Genomic DNA, 16,943 nt, shown 5'->3' on the forward strand with positions numbered 1-16,943 from the left:
CTTTGGTGGTTGTCTCAGGATCATCTTTCCCAGGGAACCTGCTTCCGCAGACCCACCTGGGTGATTGTGACGACGGACGCCAGCCTGCTGGGATGGGGAGCAGTCTTAGGCTATCTAAAGGCTCAGGGGACATGGACTCTGGAGGAGTCTGTTCTCCCCATAAACATTCTGGAACTGAGGGCCATCTTCAATGCCCTTCTGGCCTGGCCTCAGCTGTGTCCCGGTTTATCAGGTTCCAATCGGACAACATAACTTCAGTGGCTTACATCAATCAGGGAGGAACTCAGTTTTTTGGGCCATGACAGAGGTAGCCAAGATTATTCAGTGGGCGGAGACCCACAACTGCCTATCTAACTGTCTATCTGCGATCCACCTTTCACCCGGGGCAGTGGGAACTCCATCCGGAAGTGTTTTCCAGCTTGATTCTCAAATGGGGACAGCTGGATCTCATGGCATCTCGTCAGAATGCCAAGCTCCCGAGGTACGGGTCGAGGGATCCTCAGGCTGTACTTATATATGCTCTGGTGGTCCCTTGGAACTTCGGTCTCGCATACCTATTTCCTCCGTTCGCTCTCCTTCCTCGGGTCATTGCTCAAATCAAGCAAGAGAGGGCGTTGGTGATCCTCATTGCACCGGCGTGGCCTCGCAGGATCTGTTATGCAGACCTAGTAGAGATGTCATCTCTCCCTCCTTGGAGACTTCCACTGAGGAAGACCACCTACTTCCAGGGCTCTTCCTTCACCCAAGTCTAGTTTCTCTGAAGCTGACTGCTTGGAGATTGAACGCTTAATTTTATCTAAGTGTGGTTTTTCTGTCGGTCATTGAAACCATGATCCATGCTCGTAAGCCTGTTATCAGGAAGATTTACTACAAGATTTGACGTGAATCCAGAGGCTACTCTTGGAGTAGAGTTTGGATTCCTAGAATTCTGTCCTTTCTCTAGGTGGGTTTGGAGAAGGGTTTATCGGCAAGTACCTTCAAGGGTCAAATATCTGCCTTGTCTGTTACATAAACGTCTGGCAGATGTACCAGACTTGCAATTGTTCTGTCAGGCCTTGGTCAGAATCAGGCCTGTGTTCAAACCTGTTACTCCTCCCTGGAGTCTTAACCTTGTTAGTTAAACAGGCTCCGTTTGAGCCTATGCATTCCTCAGATATTAAGTTTATTATTATTTTGGAAAGTTTTTTTTGTTTCTCGTTGCAATTTCTTCTGCAGAGTCTCAGAACTCTGAGTTGCAGTATGAATCCCCTTATCTTATTTTTCATTCTGATAAAGGTAGTTCTGCGTACTAAGTTGGGTTTCCTTCCTAAGGCTGTTTAGGATAGGAACATTAATAAAGAGATTGATCCTTATGTCCTAACCCTTCTTCTCATAAAGAGCGTCTGCTGCACAACTTGGATGTGGTGCGTGCGTTGAAATACTATTTACAGGCGACTAAATTGTTTCGCCAGTCTTCGGCTCTGTTGTTTTCTCTGGGAAAATTAAGGGTCAGAAAGCTACGGCTACTTTCTTTGTGGCTTAAGAGTATAATTTGTTTGGCCTGTGAAACTGTTGGACAGTAGCCGCCGGAGTTTTAAGGCTCATTCTACGAGGGCTGTTCCTCTTCCTGGGCATTCAAAAATGAAGCTTCTGTGGAACAGATTTGCATGGCTGCAACTTGGTCCTTTCTGCACACTTTTTCAAAATTCTATAAATTTGATACTTTTGCCTCGGCTGAGGCTTCTTTTGGGAGAAAGGTTCTTCAAGCAGTGGTGCCTTCTGTTTAGGTTTCCTCCCTTGTCCCTCCCTTATCTGTGTCCTCTAGCTTGGGTATTGATTCCCAATAGTAATTAGATGATCCATGGACTCACTGTGTCATTAGAAAGAAAACAAAATTTATGCTTACCAGATTAATTTCTTGACACGGTGAGTCCACTGCCCTCCCTGTTTAAGACCGGCTTTTTTTTTTTTTTTTTTTTTGTATTATAAACCTCTGCACCTTGTTGCTTCCTTTCTCTCCTTTTACTTCGGTCGAATAACTGGGGTGGGAGGGAAGGGAGGTGATATTTAACAGCTTTGCTGTGGTGCTTTTTGCCGTCTCCTGCTGGGCAGGAATGATATTCCCAATAGTAATTTAGATGATCCGTGGACTCATTGTGTCAAAGAGAAATAAATTTATCAGGTAAGCATACATTTTGTTTTTCCATTGTTTTCGCTACTGGCCTTTGAGTATACAGTAATAAAGACAAGCAGGACTTTTTGTAAATAGACGGATAGGATAATGAGGTATTCTCTCCCTACAAGATCAGCCCACTTCATTGGGTTGTGGTTTTTGTTAGAAAGTGATTTTATATACTAAAATGTTATACAAGCTGCAGAGTTTAAAGCATTTGGAAAATTGTTCCTGTAGGTACAAGTGGGAAACGAGCTAAGGAGAAACCAAATTTACATTACTTTCTTTAATGTTCTGGTTTGTCACTAAAGCATTGTTTGCGTTCAAATATAAAAATAGAAATTGCCTTAACCAAACTAGTTATTTCTATAAACTTTATTATAATTCGTCTAAAGGGACATGCAATTCAAAATTTAATTACACAAAGATGAATTACATATTTGAATTTAAACATATTTGTAATCATGTATTTGCAAAAATTATTCTAGTAGCAGTAATCACTGTTTTAGCGGTAATGGGACAGTCAACTAATCTAAATAAGTAAAAGTAATTTTTGGGTTAACTATTTTTACAGCCAACTGTAGCCTAATTCATCTAAACTTTGCCAGTAAATACACTTACTAGTTCTCATCTGGCTGTTTTGAAATGGCTGCCTGACCCCTCCTTCTCTGACGTCTCTGAATCATGAGAATTTTTAGGTTTTATGTCTAATTTCTAGTTACAAAAAATATCTAAAAAAGGTTTAGATAATTTAATGCACCCAATGGGGACTGTACTAAAATGTTAATTTTCCATTGTTTTCGCTATTGGCCTTTTTAGTATACAGCAAGAAAGACCAGCAGGACTTTGTGTAAATAGACGGATAGGATAATAAGGTATGGGTTTTTGATAGAAAGGTTGTGGTTTTTGATAAAGTGATTTTATATGCAAAAATGTACCTAAAGGAACAATTTATCAAACCTTCCACTACAGGATTTTGTGGATCCTGCTCGTTCCTATGTCTCCTGCTTGCGCAATGCACCGTTTTCCTTCAGTTAGCAGCGCCCCCCTACCCCTGGTTTTAAGACTAGAAAACATAGAATATCTAGCATAGCTAAATATTGTCAGTGATGCAGCTTTTTAAATTCTGTCTGCTCAAAGCACCAGTGGGTCTTGTATCATGTCATTACCAGATGGTGCAAGTGCTGTTTAAAATGCTGGTGCACGGTGCATACTTGGCAAACATACTTCTACTAAAAGTTATAGCTGTTTTAAGTGTTAATACATGTGTATTATACAAAAATGCTTCTATTCAAAACCGAAATGCATTCATGTGCAATACAATTTTGGCTGCAATGTCCCTTTAATCTGTATTGATTCCTCTTAGATTGCAAAGGACATGGAACGCTGGGCCAAGAGCTTAAACAAGCAGAAGGAGAACTTTAAGAACAGCTTCCAGCCCCTTGGCTCACGTGATGAAGAGAGGAAAGAGTCTGCAGCTGCGGATGCTGGGTTTGCTCTTTTTGAGAAAAAGGTAACTGTAAGGGAGCTGCATTTTTGTGTGGTCCTTTCTGTGTATTTTTCTCTTTAAGTATGTGTAAACATTCACATCTCATTCACATTTTTCAGCTTAGGTTGATGACTTTTTGTTTATTTAGCAGGGAGCTTTGTTAGAGAGACAGTTTTTACCAGAGATGATGATGATAATGAGTGCAGAGGAAGAAAGACCGCCTAAGGTATGCATATAAAACTATTTTGCTTCAGGCCTTCCTTGCATCTGTTTGGTTTACTTGCTCTGCCCTACCCATTTTTTCTTTATCCATATGGCCTTTGTGTGTGAGTGTGTGTGTAATATCCGGCCAAAACCTTGGAATGCTGCAGGGAAATATACATGCTTAAAAAAAAAATGCCATAAAAATTGGTGAGACTTCATACATGCTCGTATTCTTGATTTAAATGTTCACTATCTGCTTGTTGGCACCCATCATTCTAACTAAAGGCACAAAAAGATCCAGACAGCTATGCAGAGAAAACAAAAGTATTTAATTATGAATAATGCATTATTTTATATTTGGTCCTATTTTAAAAAAAATATCCTCTGTATCTAGACACACACAAACTTATAGTAAAGTTAAAGGGGGGGGGGGGGTCCTAACAAAGAAAAACCTCTTGGGGAAAATGAATAACACACCAATTTTTAATTGCTGGTCCTTTTTCCCTGTTTTGTATGGGTTAAAAAAATCAATGCTGTTTGTGTGAATATTGAATTGTGTGTAAAATACTCTGCATATTCAAGTTAAAGCAAACGCAACTTATAGCTTAATAAAACCATGTATTTGGTATTTTTATTTCTTCTACAAGATATGACGAGTCCACGGATTTCATCCTTACTTGTGGGATATTAACCTCCTGCTAACAGGAAGTGGCAAAGAGCACCACAGCAGAGCTGTATATATATAGCTCCTCCCTTCCTTCCACCTCCAGTCATTCTCTTTGCCTGTATAGTAATAGGAAGAGGTAAAGTGAGGTGTTTAGTTTCTTCAATCATGAAGTTTTTTTTTATTTTCAAATGGTGCCAGTGAGTACTCTTTTTCTCAGGGAGAGTGAGGAATCTTCCTGCCCTGATGTTGATGATCGTAGCAAACGTTTTCTAAGATCCATGATGGTTCCCACATCAGCTGAAGGTAGTGTAAGAAAATCTTCAGTGTGGAGAACGGTGTGTTGCTACAAGCAATTTTGAGGTATGATTAGTCTTTTTGTTTCTGGGGAGACTTGATGCACAGAACAGGCTGACATTTTCCCCTTTATGGGGAGGGGTAAGCAGTATACACATGTGTGAAAGAAATGGTGTATCTGGAATCCCTTTCTCTTTATTACCAAACTATGTAAAATATTTTTTGTCTGATAAAGAGGGGTTTGACACTGGGAGTTACGGTTCTGTTTATAAGCACATGGCTTAGTGATCTGACATATTTGTGCAGGGTTTTCACATGCTATATAGAGTGTATTTAAGAGGGCACATGGCTTATGTTTAGGGGACATGTTTATTTTTTGTTATGACCCATGCGGGTCTTACCGAGCTTGCATAGCGCCCACGGTGGACGGGGCCTATTTCGCGCGCTCAGATGCGCAGTTCAGCTGGATTTCATGGGCGACAGTCCTGTTCTCTGGTGAGGCTTTAGTTTTCCGGACTTCCAAAGGGCCTGAATAGCTTTTCGAGCAGTAGCAGTTACATTCGGGGGCAGGTAGGCGCCACAGCAGGGGCCAAGTTAGAGATAATACATATTTTAATTTTTAACATCGTTATTACATCAGTTTGCAATATTGTTAGTTTTTGAACACTTCCAAATAAATTTTACTGCTAAAAACACGTTTTTGAACGTCTCAGAAAATAGTTGTGCTTTTGAAATTTAAAGGTGCAATACAGTATTTTTTTCTGCATTAACTTTAGACTATAATTGAATTCAGAGCTAAAAAATTTAATAAAAGAACGACTATTATAAGATTGCTAGTCTGTTTAACATGTCTGACACTGAGGAGGAAACTTCTTGCTCTATGTGTTTAGATGCCACTGTGGAACCCCCTCTAACTTTTTGTCCCTCGTGTACTGAGAGGGCCTTGCAGTGCAAAGCACAAATTTTATGTAAAGAAATGTGTCTAAAGATGATTCTCAGTCTGACGAGAATCAGGGTATACTGCTAACATCTCCCCAAGCGTCACAACCTTTAACGCCCACCCAAGCGACGCCTGGTTCTTCAACCGCATCTAATTTTTTTACTCTGCAGGATATGGCTGCCGTTATGTCAACTACCCTTACAGAGGTATTATCTAAGTTGCCAGTGTTACAGGGTAAACACAGTAGGGCAGAAGTCAATGTGAATACTGAGTCCTCTAACGCTTAATTAGCTATTTCCGATGTGCCCTCACAGGGATCTGATTTAGTGGTCAGGGAACTTTTATCTGAGGGGGAACTTTCTGATTCGGGAAGTGCGGTACCTCAGTCAGGCTCGGATGCCATGCCCTTTAAATTTAAGCTTGAACGCCTCCGCCTGTTACTTTGGGAGGAGGGATGCTTTAGAAGAGTCTGTTAAAGGGCCATTATACACATTTTTTTCTTTGCATAAATGTTTTGTAGGTGATCTATTTGTAAAGCCCATAACGTTTTTTTTTTTTGTTTTTTTTTGTATAATGTTGCTTATTTTTAAAGAACATTGCTCTGATTTTCAGTCTCCTAACCAAGCCCCAAAGTTTTATGTTAATACCGTCAGCTACCTTCTCCAGCTTGCTTCCGTTTGTGTAAAGGGTCTTTTCATATGCAAAAGAAGGGGGAGGGGGGAGTGTCTTATTTCCCACTTGCAGTGGGCTTTCCATCTGCCTTTTCAACAGAGCTAAATTGAAAGCTTCTAAGTACATTTTTAAACCATTTTATACTGGATTTTTATATCAGTATCTATGCATTTTATTCTTTATAGTAGTGTCTATTACATGCAGTTATATGAAAATGAGTGTATACTGTCCCTTTAAGACTGAGACTCCCTTAGAGAATATCTTAGATAGAATTAAGGCTCTTAGGCTGGCTAATTCTTTTGCACAAGTAAGGATGAAATCTGTGGCCTCGTCATATCTTGTAGAAGAAAAGGAAATTTGTTTGCCTGATAAATTTATTTCTTCTACGATATGATGAGTCCACGGCCCTCCCTGTCATTTTTAAGACGGGTATATATTTTATTTTTGTTAAACTTCAGTCACCTCTGCACCTTTGGCTTTTCCTTTCTCTTTCTAACTTCGGTCGTATGACTGGGGGTAGAAGGAAGGGAGGAGTTATATATACAGCTCTGCTGTGGTGCTCTTTGCAACTTCCTTTTAGCAGAAGGTTAATATCCCACAAGTAAGGATGAAATCCGTGGACTCATCATATCGTAGAAGAAATAAATTTATCAGGTAAGCATAAATTTCCTTTTTTACACTGGAAGCTTTGGTTTAAAATGTTCTGTCTTCAGATGGCATTGGTCGCTGCATACAGTGGGGACAGTGATAATGAGGATGAGCCACAGCTGTTACCAGGGTCATTGGATGAGGATAAACTAACGGACTGGAAGAAATTGGCATGCTTGCTTTGTCGCAGACAATTTCCGAATAAAGATGCCCTGACCAGGCACCAGCAGCTTTCAGACCTGCATAAGGTAAAAGTGCTGTACAGATGACCTGCTTCTATCTGGTTGATGTGTACATCTGGACAACAAGCTCATTTATTTGATTTATTGTTTTTTCACAGCAAAACTTGGATGTCTACAGGCGATCAAAGCTATCTGAACAGGATTTGGAAGCTCTGGAGCTAAAAGAGAGGGAGGTGAGTACTCCATTCTATGCCAAATTGTTCTTTGCTGGGTTAAGTATAACATTATCCCCTTAACGACTGAGGACGTGCAGGGTACGTCCTCAGAAAAAAGGCAGTTACCGCCTGAGAACGTACCCTGCACGTCCTCAGTGTGGAAAGCAGCTGGAAGCGATCCTGCTCGCTTCCAGATGCTTTCCGGTTATTGCAGTGATGCCTCGATATGGAGGCATCCTGCAATAACCTTTTTAAGTCATCCGGTGCAGAGAGAGCCACTCTGTGGCCCTCTCTGCACCGGAGATCGGTGGCTCCCTGCGTTGGTGGGTGGGAGCCGGACCGGGAGGCGGGTGGCGGCCATCGATGGCCCTGTTGATGTGAAGGGGGGCGGGGTCGTGGGCGGCTGGGGGCTAGCCATAATACACGTGTGAGGCGCAACAGGATTTAGTGGCCTTCTAATTACCAGAAATCAACGCCAAAGTCATATATGTCTGCTATTTCTGAACAAAGGGGATCCCAGACAAGCATTTACAACCATTTGTGCCATTGCACAAGCTGTTTGGAAATGATTTCAGTGAGAAACCTAAAATTGTGAAAAATGTTGCGTTTTTTTTAATTTGATCGCATTTGGCGGTGAAATGGTGGCATGAAATATACCAAAATGTGCCTAGATCAATACTTGGGGTTGTCTACTACACTAAAGCTAAAATTAACCCTACAAGCTCCCTAATTAACCCTACAAGCTCCCTAATTAACCCCTTAACTGCTGGGCATGATACACTTGTGGTGCGCAGTGGCATTTAGCGGCCTTCTAATTACCAAAAAGCAACACCAAAGCCATATGTGTGCTATTTCTGAACAAAGGCGATCCCAGAGAAGAATTTACCACCATTTATGCCATAATTGCACAAGTTGTTTGTAAATAATTTCAGTGAGAAATCGAAAGTTTGTGAAAAAATTTGTGAAAAAGTTAACGATTTTTTGTATTTGATCGCATTTGGCGGTGAAATGGTGGTATGAAATATACCAAAATTGGCCTAGATCAATACTTTGGGATGTCTACTAAAAAAAATATATACATGTCAAGGGATATTCAGGGATTCCTGAAAGATATCAGTGTTCTAATGTAACTAGCGCTAATTTTGGAAAAAAATGGTTTGGAAATAGCAAAGTGCTACTTGTATTTATGGCCCTATAACTTGCAAAAAAAGCAAAGAACATGTAAACATTGGGTATTTCTAAACTCAGGACAAAATTTAGAAACTATTTAGCATGGGTGTTTTTTGGTGGTTTTAGATATGTAACAGATTTTGGGGGTCAAAGTTAGAAAAAGTGTGTTTTTTTCCATTTTTCCTCATATTTTATAATTTTTTTTTTTATAGTAAATTATAAGATATGATGAAAATAATGGTATCTTTAGAAAGTCCATTTAATGGCGAGAAAAACGGTATATAATATGTGTGGGTACAGTAAATGAGTAAGAGGAAAATTACAGCTAAACACAAACACCGCAAAAATGTAAAAATAGCCTTGGTCCCAAACGGACAGAAAATGGAAAAGTGCTGTGGTCATTAAGGGGTTAAGCAGTAGAGGAGGTTTGACTGCCCTTCTGTAAACAATTTCTATTCACTCCAGGCTAAATACAGAGACCGAGCAGCTGAGAGGAGAGAAAAGTATGGCATACCAGAGCCTCCTGAGCCAAAACGCAAGAAGCAGTTTGACCCTGCAGTTGTGTAAGTCATAGACCTTTTTGTATTTTTTTAAATGTGCTTTGCTAACTTTCCACTTTTTGTCTCAAAATACATGAAATTAGATAAATGCAGTATTGATATGTCAAGCAAGTAACCTTACTCTATATTCCGTTTTGCAGAAATTATGAGCAGCCTACAAAAGATGGAATTGATACCAGCAACATAGGAAACAAGATGCTACAGGCCATGGGTTGGAAAGAAGGTTCTGGGTTGGGACGCAAAAGTCAAGGGATCACAGCACCCATTCAGGTATGAGACTGGGCATTGCTGCACACTTTATCAGATGTACATGCTTAGTTGCAATACTGAAACGTTTGTAACTGGCTCATTTGAATGGAATATGCTTGCAACGTTCAATACATTGGCTCTATTTTTGAGCTAATTGTTTTATATCTAATTCTGGTAAATTCCTCTGATTACTGACATCTGCTTTCCTTCATTTTCAGGCACAGGTCAGGACAAGAGGGGCTGGCCTTGGAGCCAAGGGCAGCTCGTATGGTGTAAATGCTGCAAATTCTTACAAAGATGCAGTCCGGAAAGTTATGTATGCAAGATTTACAGAGATGGAATGATCTATGTCAGCTGGGACATTGAGAGGACTAAATATATAATCACAGAAACCTGTGAGGATGACTGTGCTGTCCCGTGTAGGCGCTCCGAGGTCGATTTTCAGGAACCCTGTAAGGGTCATCTCACCTATACATATGTATAATATGACAATCTGTACAGTGTAAATATTTTTTTGTTTTGTGAATAAATATGGACTACTTAAGAAGCAGATACGGAAGCTCCTTTTTTTCACAACTGAGAACAGTCTTTTGGATATGTTGTAGCCATTGTGAAAGAATGTGCGAACTATGGTTCCCAACTCATGTTACTCTTCAATTCAAGACGACCCGTAAAAATGAGGCTAAAATCCCAAAAATGCTTTTTATTTTTGAGTATTGTTCAGTGGTCTGAGACAAAAAGCTTCACTTTGTATGTTTCGAAACATTTGTACAGAACTTTTTTTTTTTTTTTGTACAAAACTGTTTTTCAAAAATGTTAATAAATTTTAAAAGTAAAATTTTAGGAAATTTCATATTACTGTGTTTGGGGGAGGGCTTCTGGAAAATAAGGTCACTATGTAAATTAATTATGCCAACATTGAGGCTGTTGTATTACCATATTGGCTTTCGCTACATTAGTATCAAATAAGAATACAAACCAACTTGATTAGATTTTATTTGTGGTGGACATAAACAAATTGACTGCTGTTTTCTTCTGTTAAGTGTGATCAGTCCACGGGTCATCATTACTTCTGGGATATTACTCCTCCCCAACAGGAAGTGCAAGAGGATTCACCCAGCAGAGCTGCATATAGCTCCTCCCCTCTACGTCACTCCCAGTCATTCTCTTGCACCCAACGACTAGATAGGATGTGTGAGAGGACTATGGTGATTTTATTTAGTTTTATTCCTTCAATCAAAAGTTTGTTATTTTTTAATAGCACCGGAGCGTGTTATTCCTTCTCTGGTAGAATTTGAAGAAGAATCTACCAGAGTTTTTACTATGATTTTAGCCGGAGTAGTTAAGATTATATTGCTGTTTCTCGGCCATCTGAGGAGAGGTAAACTTCAGATCAGGGGACAGCGGGCAGATTAATCTGCAAAGAGGTATGTAGCAGCTTTTATTTTCTGACAATGGAATTGATGAGAAAATCCTGCCATACCGATATAATATCATGTATGTATATTTTACATTTGAGTATTCTGGGGAATGGTACTTCACTGGAATTACACTGTTTATAAGACTTTAGCCTATTTGTAAGCAACAGGCTTTTTAATAACTCTTAATTTATGTTAAACGTTTTTGCTAGAATGTAAAATCGTTTTCATTTTCTGAGGTACTGGGTGAATAAAATGTTTGGGCACTATTTCTTCTGTTAAGTGTGATCAGTCCACGGGTCATCATTACTTCTGGGATATTAACTCCTCCGCAACAGGAAGTGCAAGAGGATTCACCCAGCAGAGCTGCATATAGCTCCTCCCCTCTACGTCACTCCCAGTCATTCTCTTGCACCCAACGACTAGATAGGAGGTGTGAGAGGGCTATGGTGATTATACTTAGTTTTATATCTTCAATCAAAAGTTTGTTATTTTAAAATAGCACCGGAGTGTGTTATTACCTCTCTGGCAGAGTTTGAAGAAGAATCTACCATAGTTTTTGCTATGATTTTAGCCGGAGTAGTTAAGATCATATTGCTGTTTCTCGGCCATCTGAGGAGAGGTAAACTTCAGATCAGGGGACAGCGGGCAGATGAATCTGCATAGAGGTATGTAGCAGCTTTTATTTTCTGACAATGGAATTGATGAGAAAATCCTGCCATACCGATAAAATGTCATGTATGTATACTTTACACTTCGGAATGGTTCTTCACTAGAATTACACTGTAAGAAGTACATTAAGCTGTTTAATAACTAGAAATTATGTTTAACGTTTTTGCTGGAATGTAAAATCGTTTTCATTTGCTGAGGTACTGAGTGAATAAATGTTTGGGCACCATTTTTCCACTTGGCAGTTGCTTAATCTTTTTCTGACAGTTTCTGTTCTCTCTCACTGCTGTGTGTGAGGGGGAAGGGCCGTTTTTTTGGCGCCTTTTCTATGCATCAGTTATTTCAGTCAGCAGCTCATTGTATTTCCTGCATGATCCGGTTCATCTCTACAGAACTCAGGGGTCTTCAAACTTATTTTGAGGGAGGTAATTTCTCTCAGCAGAGCTGTGAGAATTATAGTTGACTGTGATAAAAAACGTTTATTCTGTAATTGTTTCCTGCTTTCAGAATTTGTTATCTTTGCTATTGGGATTAAACCTTTGCTAAAGTTGTGTTGTTTACAAGGATTGAGGCTATAACTGTTTCAATTTATTAATTTTCAACTGTAATAGATTTTCTGTGCTTCTTAAAGGCACAGTACGTTTTTAATATTATTCTAATTGAATTGTATTCTAAGTTGCAAGTTTATTTGCTAGTGTGCTAAACATGTCTGATTCAGAGGAAGATACCTGTGTCATTTGTTGCAATGCCAAAGTGGAGCCCAATAGAAATTTATGTACTAACTGTATTGATGCTACTTTAAATAAAGTCAATCTGTACAAATTGAACAAATTTCACCAAACAACGAGGGGAGAGTTATGCCGACTAACTCGCCTCACGTGCCAGTACCTGCATCTCCCGCTCGGGAGGTGCGTGATATTGTAGCGCCGAGTACATCTGGCCGGCCATTACAAATCACATTACAGGATATGGCTTCTGTTATGACTGAAGTTTTGGCTAAATTACCAGAACTAAGAGGTAAGCGTGATCACTCTGGGGTGAGAACAGAGTGCGCTGATAATATTAGGGCCATGTCAGATACTGCGTCACAGGTTGCAGAACTTAAGGACGGAGAACTTCATTCCAGTCCTGGAACAAGGGCAAGCAGACAAGGAAACCTACTGCTGCCCCTAAAACTGCATCAATTGAGGGCCCCCGATCCGGGATCGGATCTAGTGGGGGGCAGGCTTTCTCTCTTCGCCCAGGCTTGGGCAAGAGATGTCCAGGATCCCTGGGCGCTAGAAATAATATCTCAGGGATACCTTCTGGACTTCAAACACTCTCCTCCAAGAGAGATTTCATCTGTCAAGGTTGTCAACAATCCAGACAAAGAAAGAGGCGTTTCTACGCTGCGTACAAGAGCTCTTGTTAATGGGAGTAATCCACCCAGTTCCACGATCGGAACAGGGACAGGGGTTTTACTCAAATCTGTTTGTGGTTCCCAAAAAAGAGGGAACTTTCAGACCAATCCTGGACTTAAAGATCCTAAACAAGTTCCTAAGAGTTCCATCGTTCAAGATGGAGACTATTCGGATAATTTTACCTATGATCCAAGAGGGTCAGTACATCGGCTTAATGGTAGCGGCAATGGACATAGTACCCTTTGCACGCCTACACCTCAGACCACTGCAACTGTGCATGCTAAGTCAGTGGAATGGGGATTACTCAGACTTATCCCCTTCTCTGAATCTGGATCAAGAGACCAGAAATTCTCTTCTTTGGTGGCTTTCTCGGCCACATCTGTCCAGGGGGATGCCATTCAGCAGACCAGACTGGACAATTGTAACAACAGACGCCAGCCTTCTAGGTTGGGGTGCCGTCTGGAATTCTCTGAAGGCTCAGGGACAATGGAGTCAGGAGGAGAGTCTCCTGCCAATAAACATTCTGGAATTGAGAGCAGTTCTCAATGCCCTCCTGGCTTGGCCCCAGTTGACAACGCGGAGTTTCATCAGGTTTCAGTCGGACAACATCACGACGGTAGCTTACATCAACCATCAGGGAGGGACACGAAGCTCCCTAGCTATGATGGAAGTATCAAAGATAATTCGCTGGGCAGAGTCTCACTCTTGCCACCTGTCAGCAATCCACATCCCGGGAGTGGAGAACTGGGAGGCGGATTTCTTAAGTCGTCAGACTTTTCATCCGGGGGAGTGGGAATTTCATCCGGAGGTCTTTGCCCAAATACTTCGACGTTGGGGCAAACCAGAGATAGATCTCATGGCGTCTCGACAGAACGCCAAGCTTCCTCGTTATGGGTCCAGATCCAGGGATCCAGAAGCAGTCCTGATAGATGCCCTGACAGCACCTTGGGACTTCAGGATGGCTTACGTGTTTCCACCCTTCCCGATGCTTCCTCGATTGATTGCCAGAATCAAACAAGAGAGAGCATCAGTGATTCTAATAGCACCTGCGTGGCCACGCAGGACTTGGTATGCAGATCTGGTGGACATGTCATCCTGTCCACCTTGGTCTCTACCTCTGAAACAGGACCTTCTGATACAGGGTCCCTTCAAACATCAAAGTCTAACTTCTCTGAAGCTGACTGCTTGGAAATTGAACGCTTGATTTTATCAAGACGTGGGTTTTCTGAGTCAGTTATTGATACCTTAATACAGGCTAGGAAACCTGTTACCAGAAAGATTTACCATAAGATATGGCGTAAATACCTATATTGGTGTGAATCCAAAGGTTACTCTTGGAGTAAGGTTAGGATTCCTAGGATATTGTCTTTTCTACAAGAAGGTTTAGAAAAGGGTTTATCCGCTAGTTCATTAAAGGGACAGATCTCAGCTCTGTCCATTCTGTTACACAAACGTCTGTCAGAAGTTCCAGACATTCAGGCTTTTTGTCAGGCTTTGGCCAGGATTAAGCCTGTGTTTAAAACTGTTGCTCCACCATGGAGTTTAAACCTTGTTCTTAATGTTTTACAGGGCGTTCCGTTTGAACCCCTTCATTCCATTGATATAAAGTTGTTATCTTGGAAAGTTCTATTTTTAATGGCTATTTCCTCGGCTCGAAGAGTCTCTGAATTATCAGCCTTACATTGTGATTCTCCTTATTTGATTTTTCATTTGGATAAGGTAGTTCTGCGTACTAAACCTGGGTTCTTACCTAAGGTAGTTACTAACAGGAATATCAATCAAGAGATTGTTGTTCCTTCTTTATGCCCAAATCCTTCTTCGAAGAAGGAACGTCTACTGCACAACCTGGATGTAGTCCGTGCTCTAAAATTTTACTTACAGGCAACTAAGGAATTTCGACAAACGTCTTCTCTGTTTGTCGTTTACTCTGGGCAGAGGAGAGGTCAAAAAGCTTCTGCTACCTCTTTCTTTTTGGCTTCGTAGCATAATTGGTTTAGCTTATGAGACTGCTGGACAGCAGCCTCCTGAAAGGATTACAGCTCATTCCACTAGAGCTGTGGCTTCTACTTGGGCCTTTAAGAATGAGGCCTCTGTTGAACAGATTTGCAAGGCTGCAACTTGGTCTTCGCTTCATACTTTTTCCAAATTTTACAAATTTGACACTTTTGCTTCATCGGAGGCTATTTTTGGGAGAAAGGTTCTTCAGGCAGTGGTTCCTTCTGTATAAAGAGCCTGCCTATCCCTCCCGTCATCCGTGTACTTTTGCTTTGGTATTGGTATCCCAGAAGTAATGATGACCCGTGGACTGATCACACTTAACAGAAGAAAACATAATTTATGCTTACCTGATAAATTCCTTTCTTCTGTAGTGTGATCAGTCCACGGCCCGCCCTGTTTTAAGGCAGGTAAATATTTTTTAATTTATACTCCAGTCACCACTTCACCCTTGGCTTTTCCTTTCTCGTTGGTCCTTGGTCGAATGACTGGGAGTGACGTAGAGGGGAGGAGCTATATGCAGCTCTGCTGGGTGAATCCTCTTGCACTTCCTGTTGGGGAGGAGTTAATATCCCAGAAGTAATGACCCGTGGACTGATCACACTACAGAAGAAAGGAATTTATCAGGTAAGCATAAATTATGTTTTTTCCACTTGGCAGTTGCTTGATCTAATTCTGACAGTTTACTGATCTCTCTCACTGTTGTGTGTGAGGGGGAGGGGCCTTTTTTTGGCGCTTTTGCTACGCATCAAAAATTTCAGTCAGAAGCTCATTGTTTTTCCTGCATGTTCCGGTTCATCTCTACAGAACTCAGGGGTCTTCAAAACTTGTTTTGAGGGAAGTAATCTTCACAACAGAGCTGTGAGATTGTAGTTGACTGTGATAAAAAACGTTTATTCTTTAACTTTTTTTTCTGCCATCAGGGTTAGTTATTCTTTGCTAATGGGAACAAGCCTTTGCTAAAATTGTGTTTTGTTTTACAAAGATTGATGCTGTAACCTTTTCTGTTTATTAATTTCAACTGTCATAAATCTTTCTGTGCTTCTTAGGCACAGTATGTTTTTCATTGTATTTTACTTGAATAATATTTCCAAGTTGCAAGTTTAGTTGCTAGTGTGTTAAACATGTCTGATTCAGAGCAAGAGACCTGTACTATTTGTGCTAATGCCAAAGTGGAGCCCAATAGAAATTTATGTACTAACTGTATTGATGCTACTTTAAATAAAAGTCAATCTGTACAAATTGAACAAATTTCACCAAACAGCGAGGGGAGAGTTATGCCGACTAACTCGCCTCACGTGACAGTACCTGCATCTCCCGCTCGGGAGGTGCGCGATATTGTGGCGCCCAGTACATCTGGGCGGCCATTACAAATAACATTACAAGATATGGCTACTGTTATGACTGAGGTTTTGGCTAAATTACCAGAGCTAAGAGGCAAGCGTGATCACTCTGGGGTGAGAACAGAGTGCGCTGATAATGCTAGGGCCATGTCAGATACTGCGTCACAACTTGCAGAACATGAGGACGGAGAGCTTCATTCTGCGGCTGACGGTTCTGATCCAAACAGATTGGATTCAGATATTTCAAATTTTAAATTTAAGCTGGAAAACCTCCGTGTATTACTAGGGGAGGTGTTAGCGGCTCTGAATGATTGTAACACAGTTGCAATACCAGAGAAAATGTGTAGGTTGGATAAATATTTTGCTGTACCAACGAGTACTGACGTTTTTCCTATACCTAAGAGACTAACTGAAATTATTACTAAGGAGTGGGATAGACACGGTGTGCCGTTCTCACCCCCTCCGATATTTAGAAAGATGTTTCCAATAGACACCATCACACGGGACTTATGGCAAACAGTCCCTAAGGTGGAGGGAGCAGTTTCTACTTTAGCTAAGCGTACCACTATCCCGGTGGAGGATAGCTGTGCCTTTTCAGATCCAATGGATAAAAAGTTAGAGGGTTACCTTAAGAAAATGTTTGTTCAACAAGGTTATATATTGCAACCCCTTGCAT

General features: G+C 40.9%; 1 protein-coding gene across 5 annotated transcripts in view; it reads left to right on the plus strand.

Moving 5' to 3' along the window:
• RBM5 (RNA binding motif protein 5) overlaps window positions 1-10,280 on the plus strand; it is a 50,079-nt gene extending 39,799 nt beyond the window's left edge. For 3 of the 5 annotated variants that reach the window (XM_053721158.1, XM_053721160.1, XM_053721161.1), the window contains 7 exons: window positions 3,519-3,665; window positions 3,790-3,867; window positions 7,132-7,314; window positions 7,407-7,481; window positions 9,099-9,196; window positions 9,334-9,463; window positions 9,661-10,280. In XM_053721158.1, coding sequence (XP_053577133.1) covers window positions 3,519-3,665; window positions 3,790-3,867; window positions 7,132-7,314; window positions 7,407-7,481; window positions 9,099-9,196; window positions 9,334-9,463; window positions 9,661-9,786 — 837 coding nt within the window. In that variant the 3' untranslated portion in view covers window positions 9,787-10,280. The remainder of the gene's footprint in view (window positions 1-3,518; window positions 3,666-3,789; window positions 3,868-7,131; window positions 7,315-7,406; window positions 7,482-9,098; window positions 9,197-9,333; window positions 9,464-9,660) is intronic. The other 2 variants (XM_053721159.1, XM_053721162.1) reach the window with 1 other exon arrangement.
• Window positions 10,281-16,943: the final 6,663 nt, after the last annotated feature.

Source organism: Bombina bombina, chromosome 7 (assembly GCF_027579735.1).
Source record: "Bombina bombina isolate aBomBom1 chromosome 7, aBomBom1.pri, whole genome shotgun sequence".
NCBI lineage: Eukaryota > Metazoa > Chordata > Amphibia > Anura > Bombinatoridae > Bombina > Bombina bombina.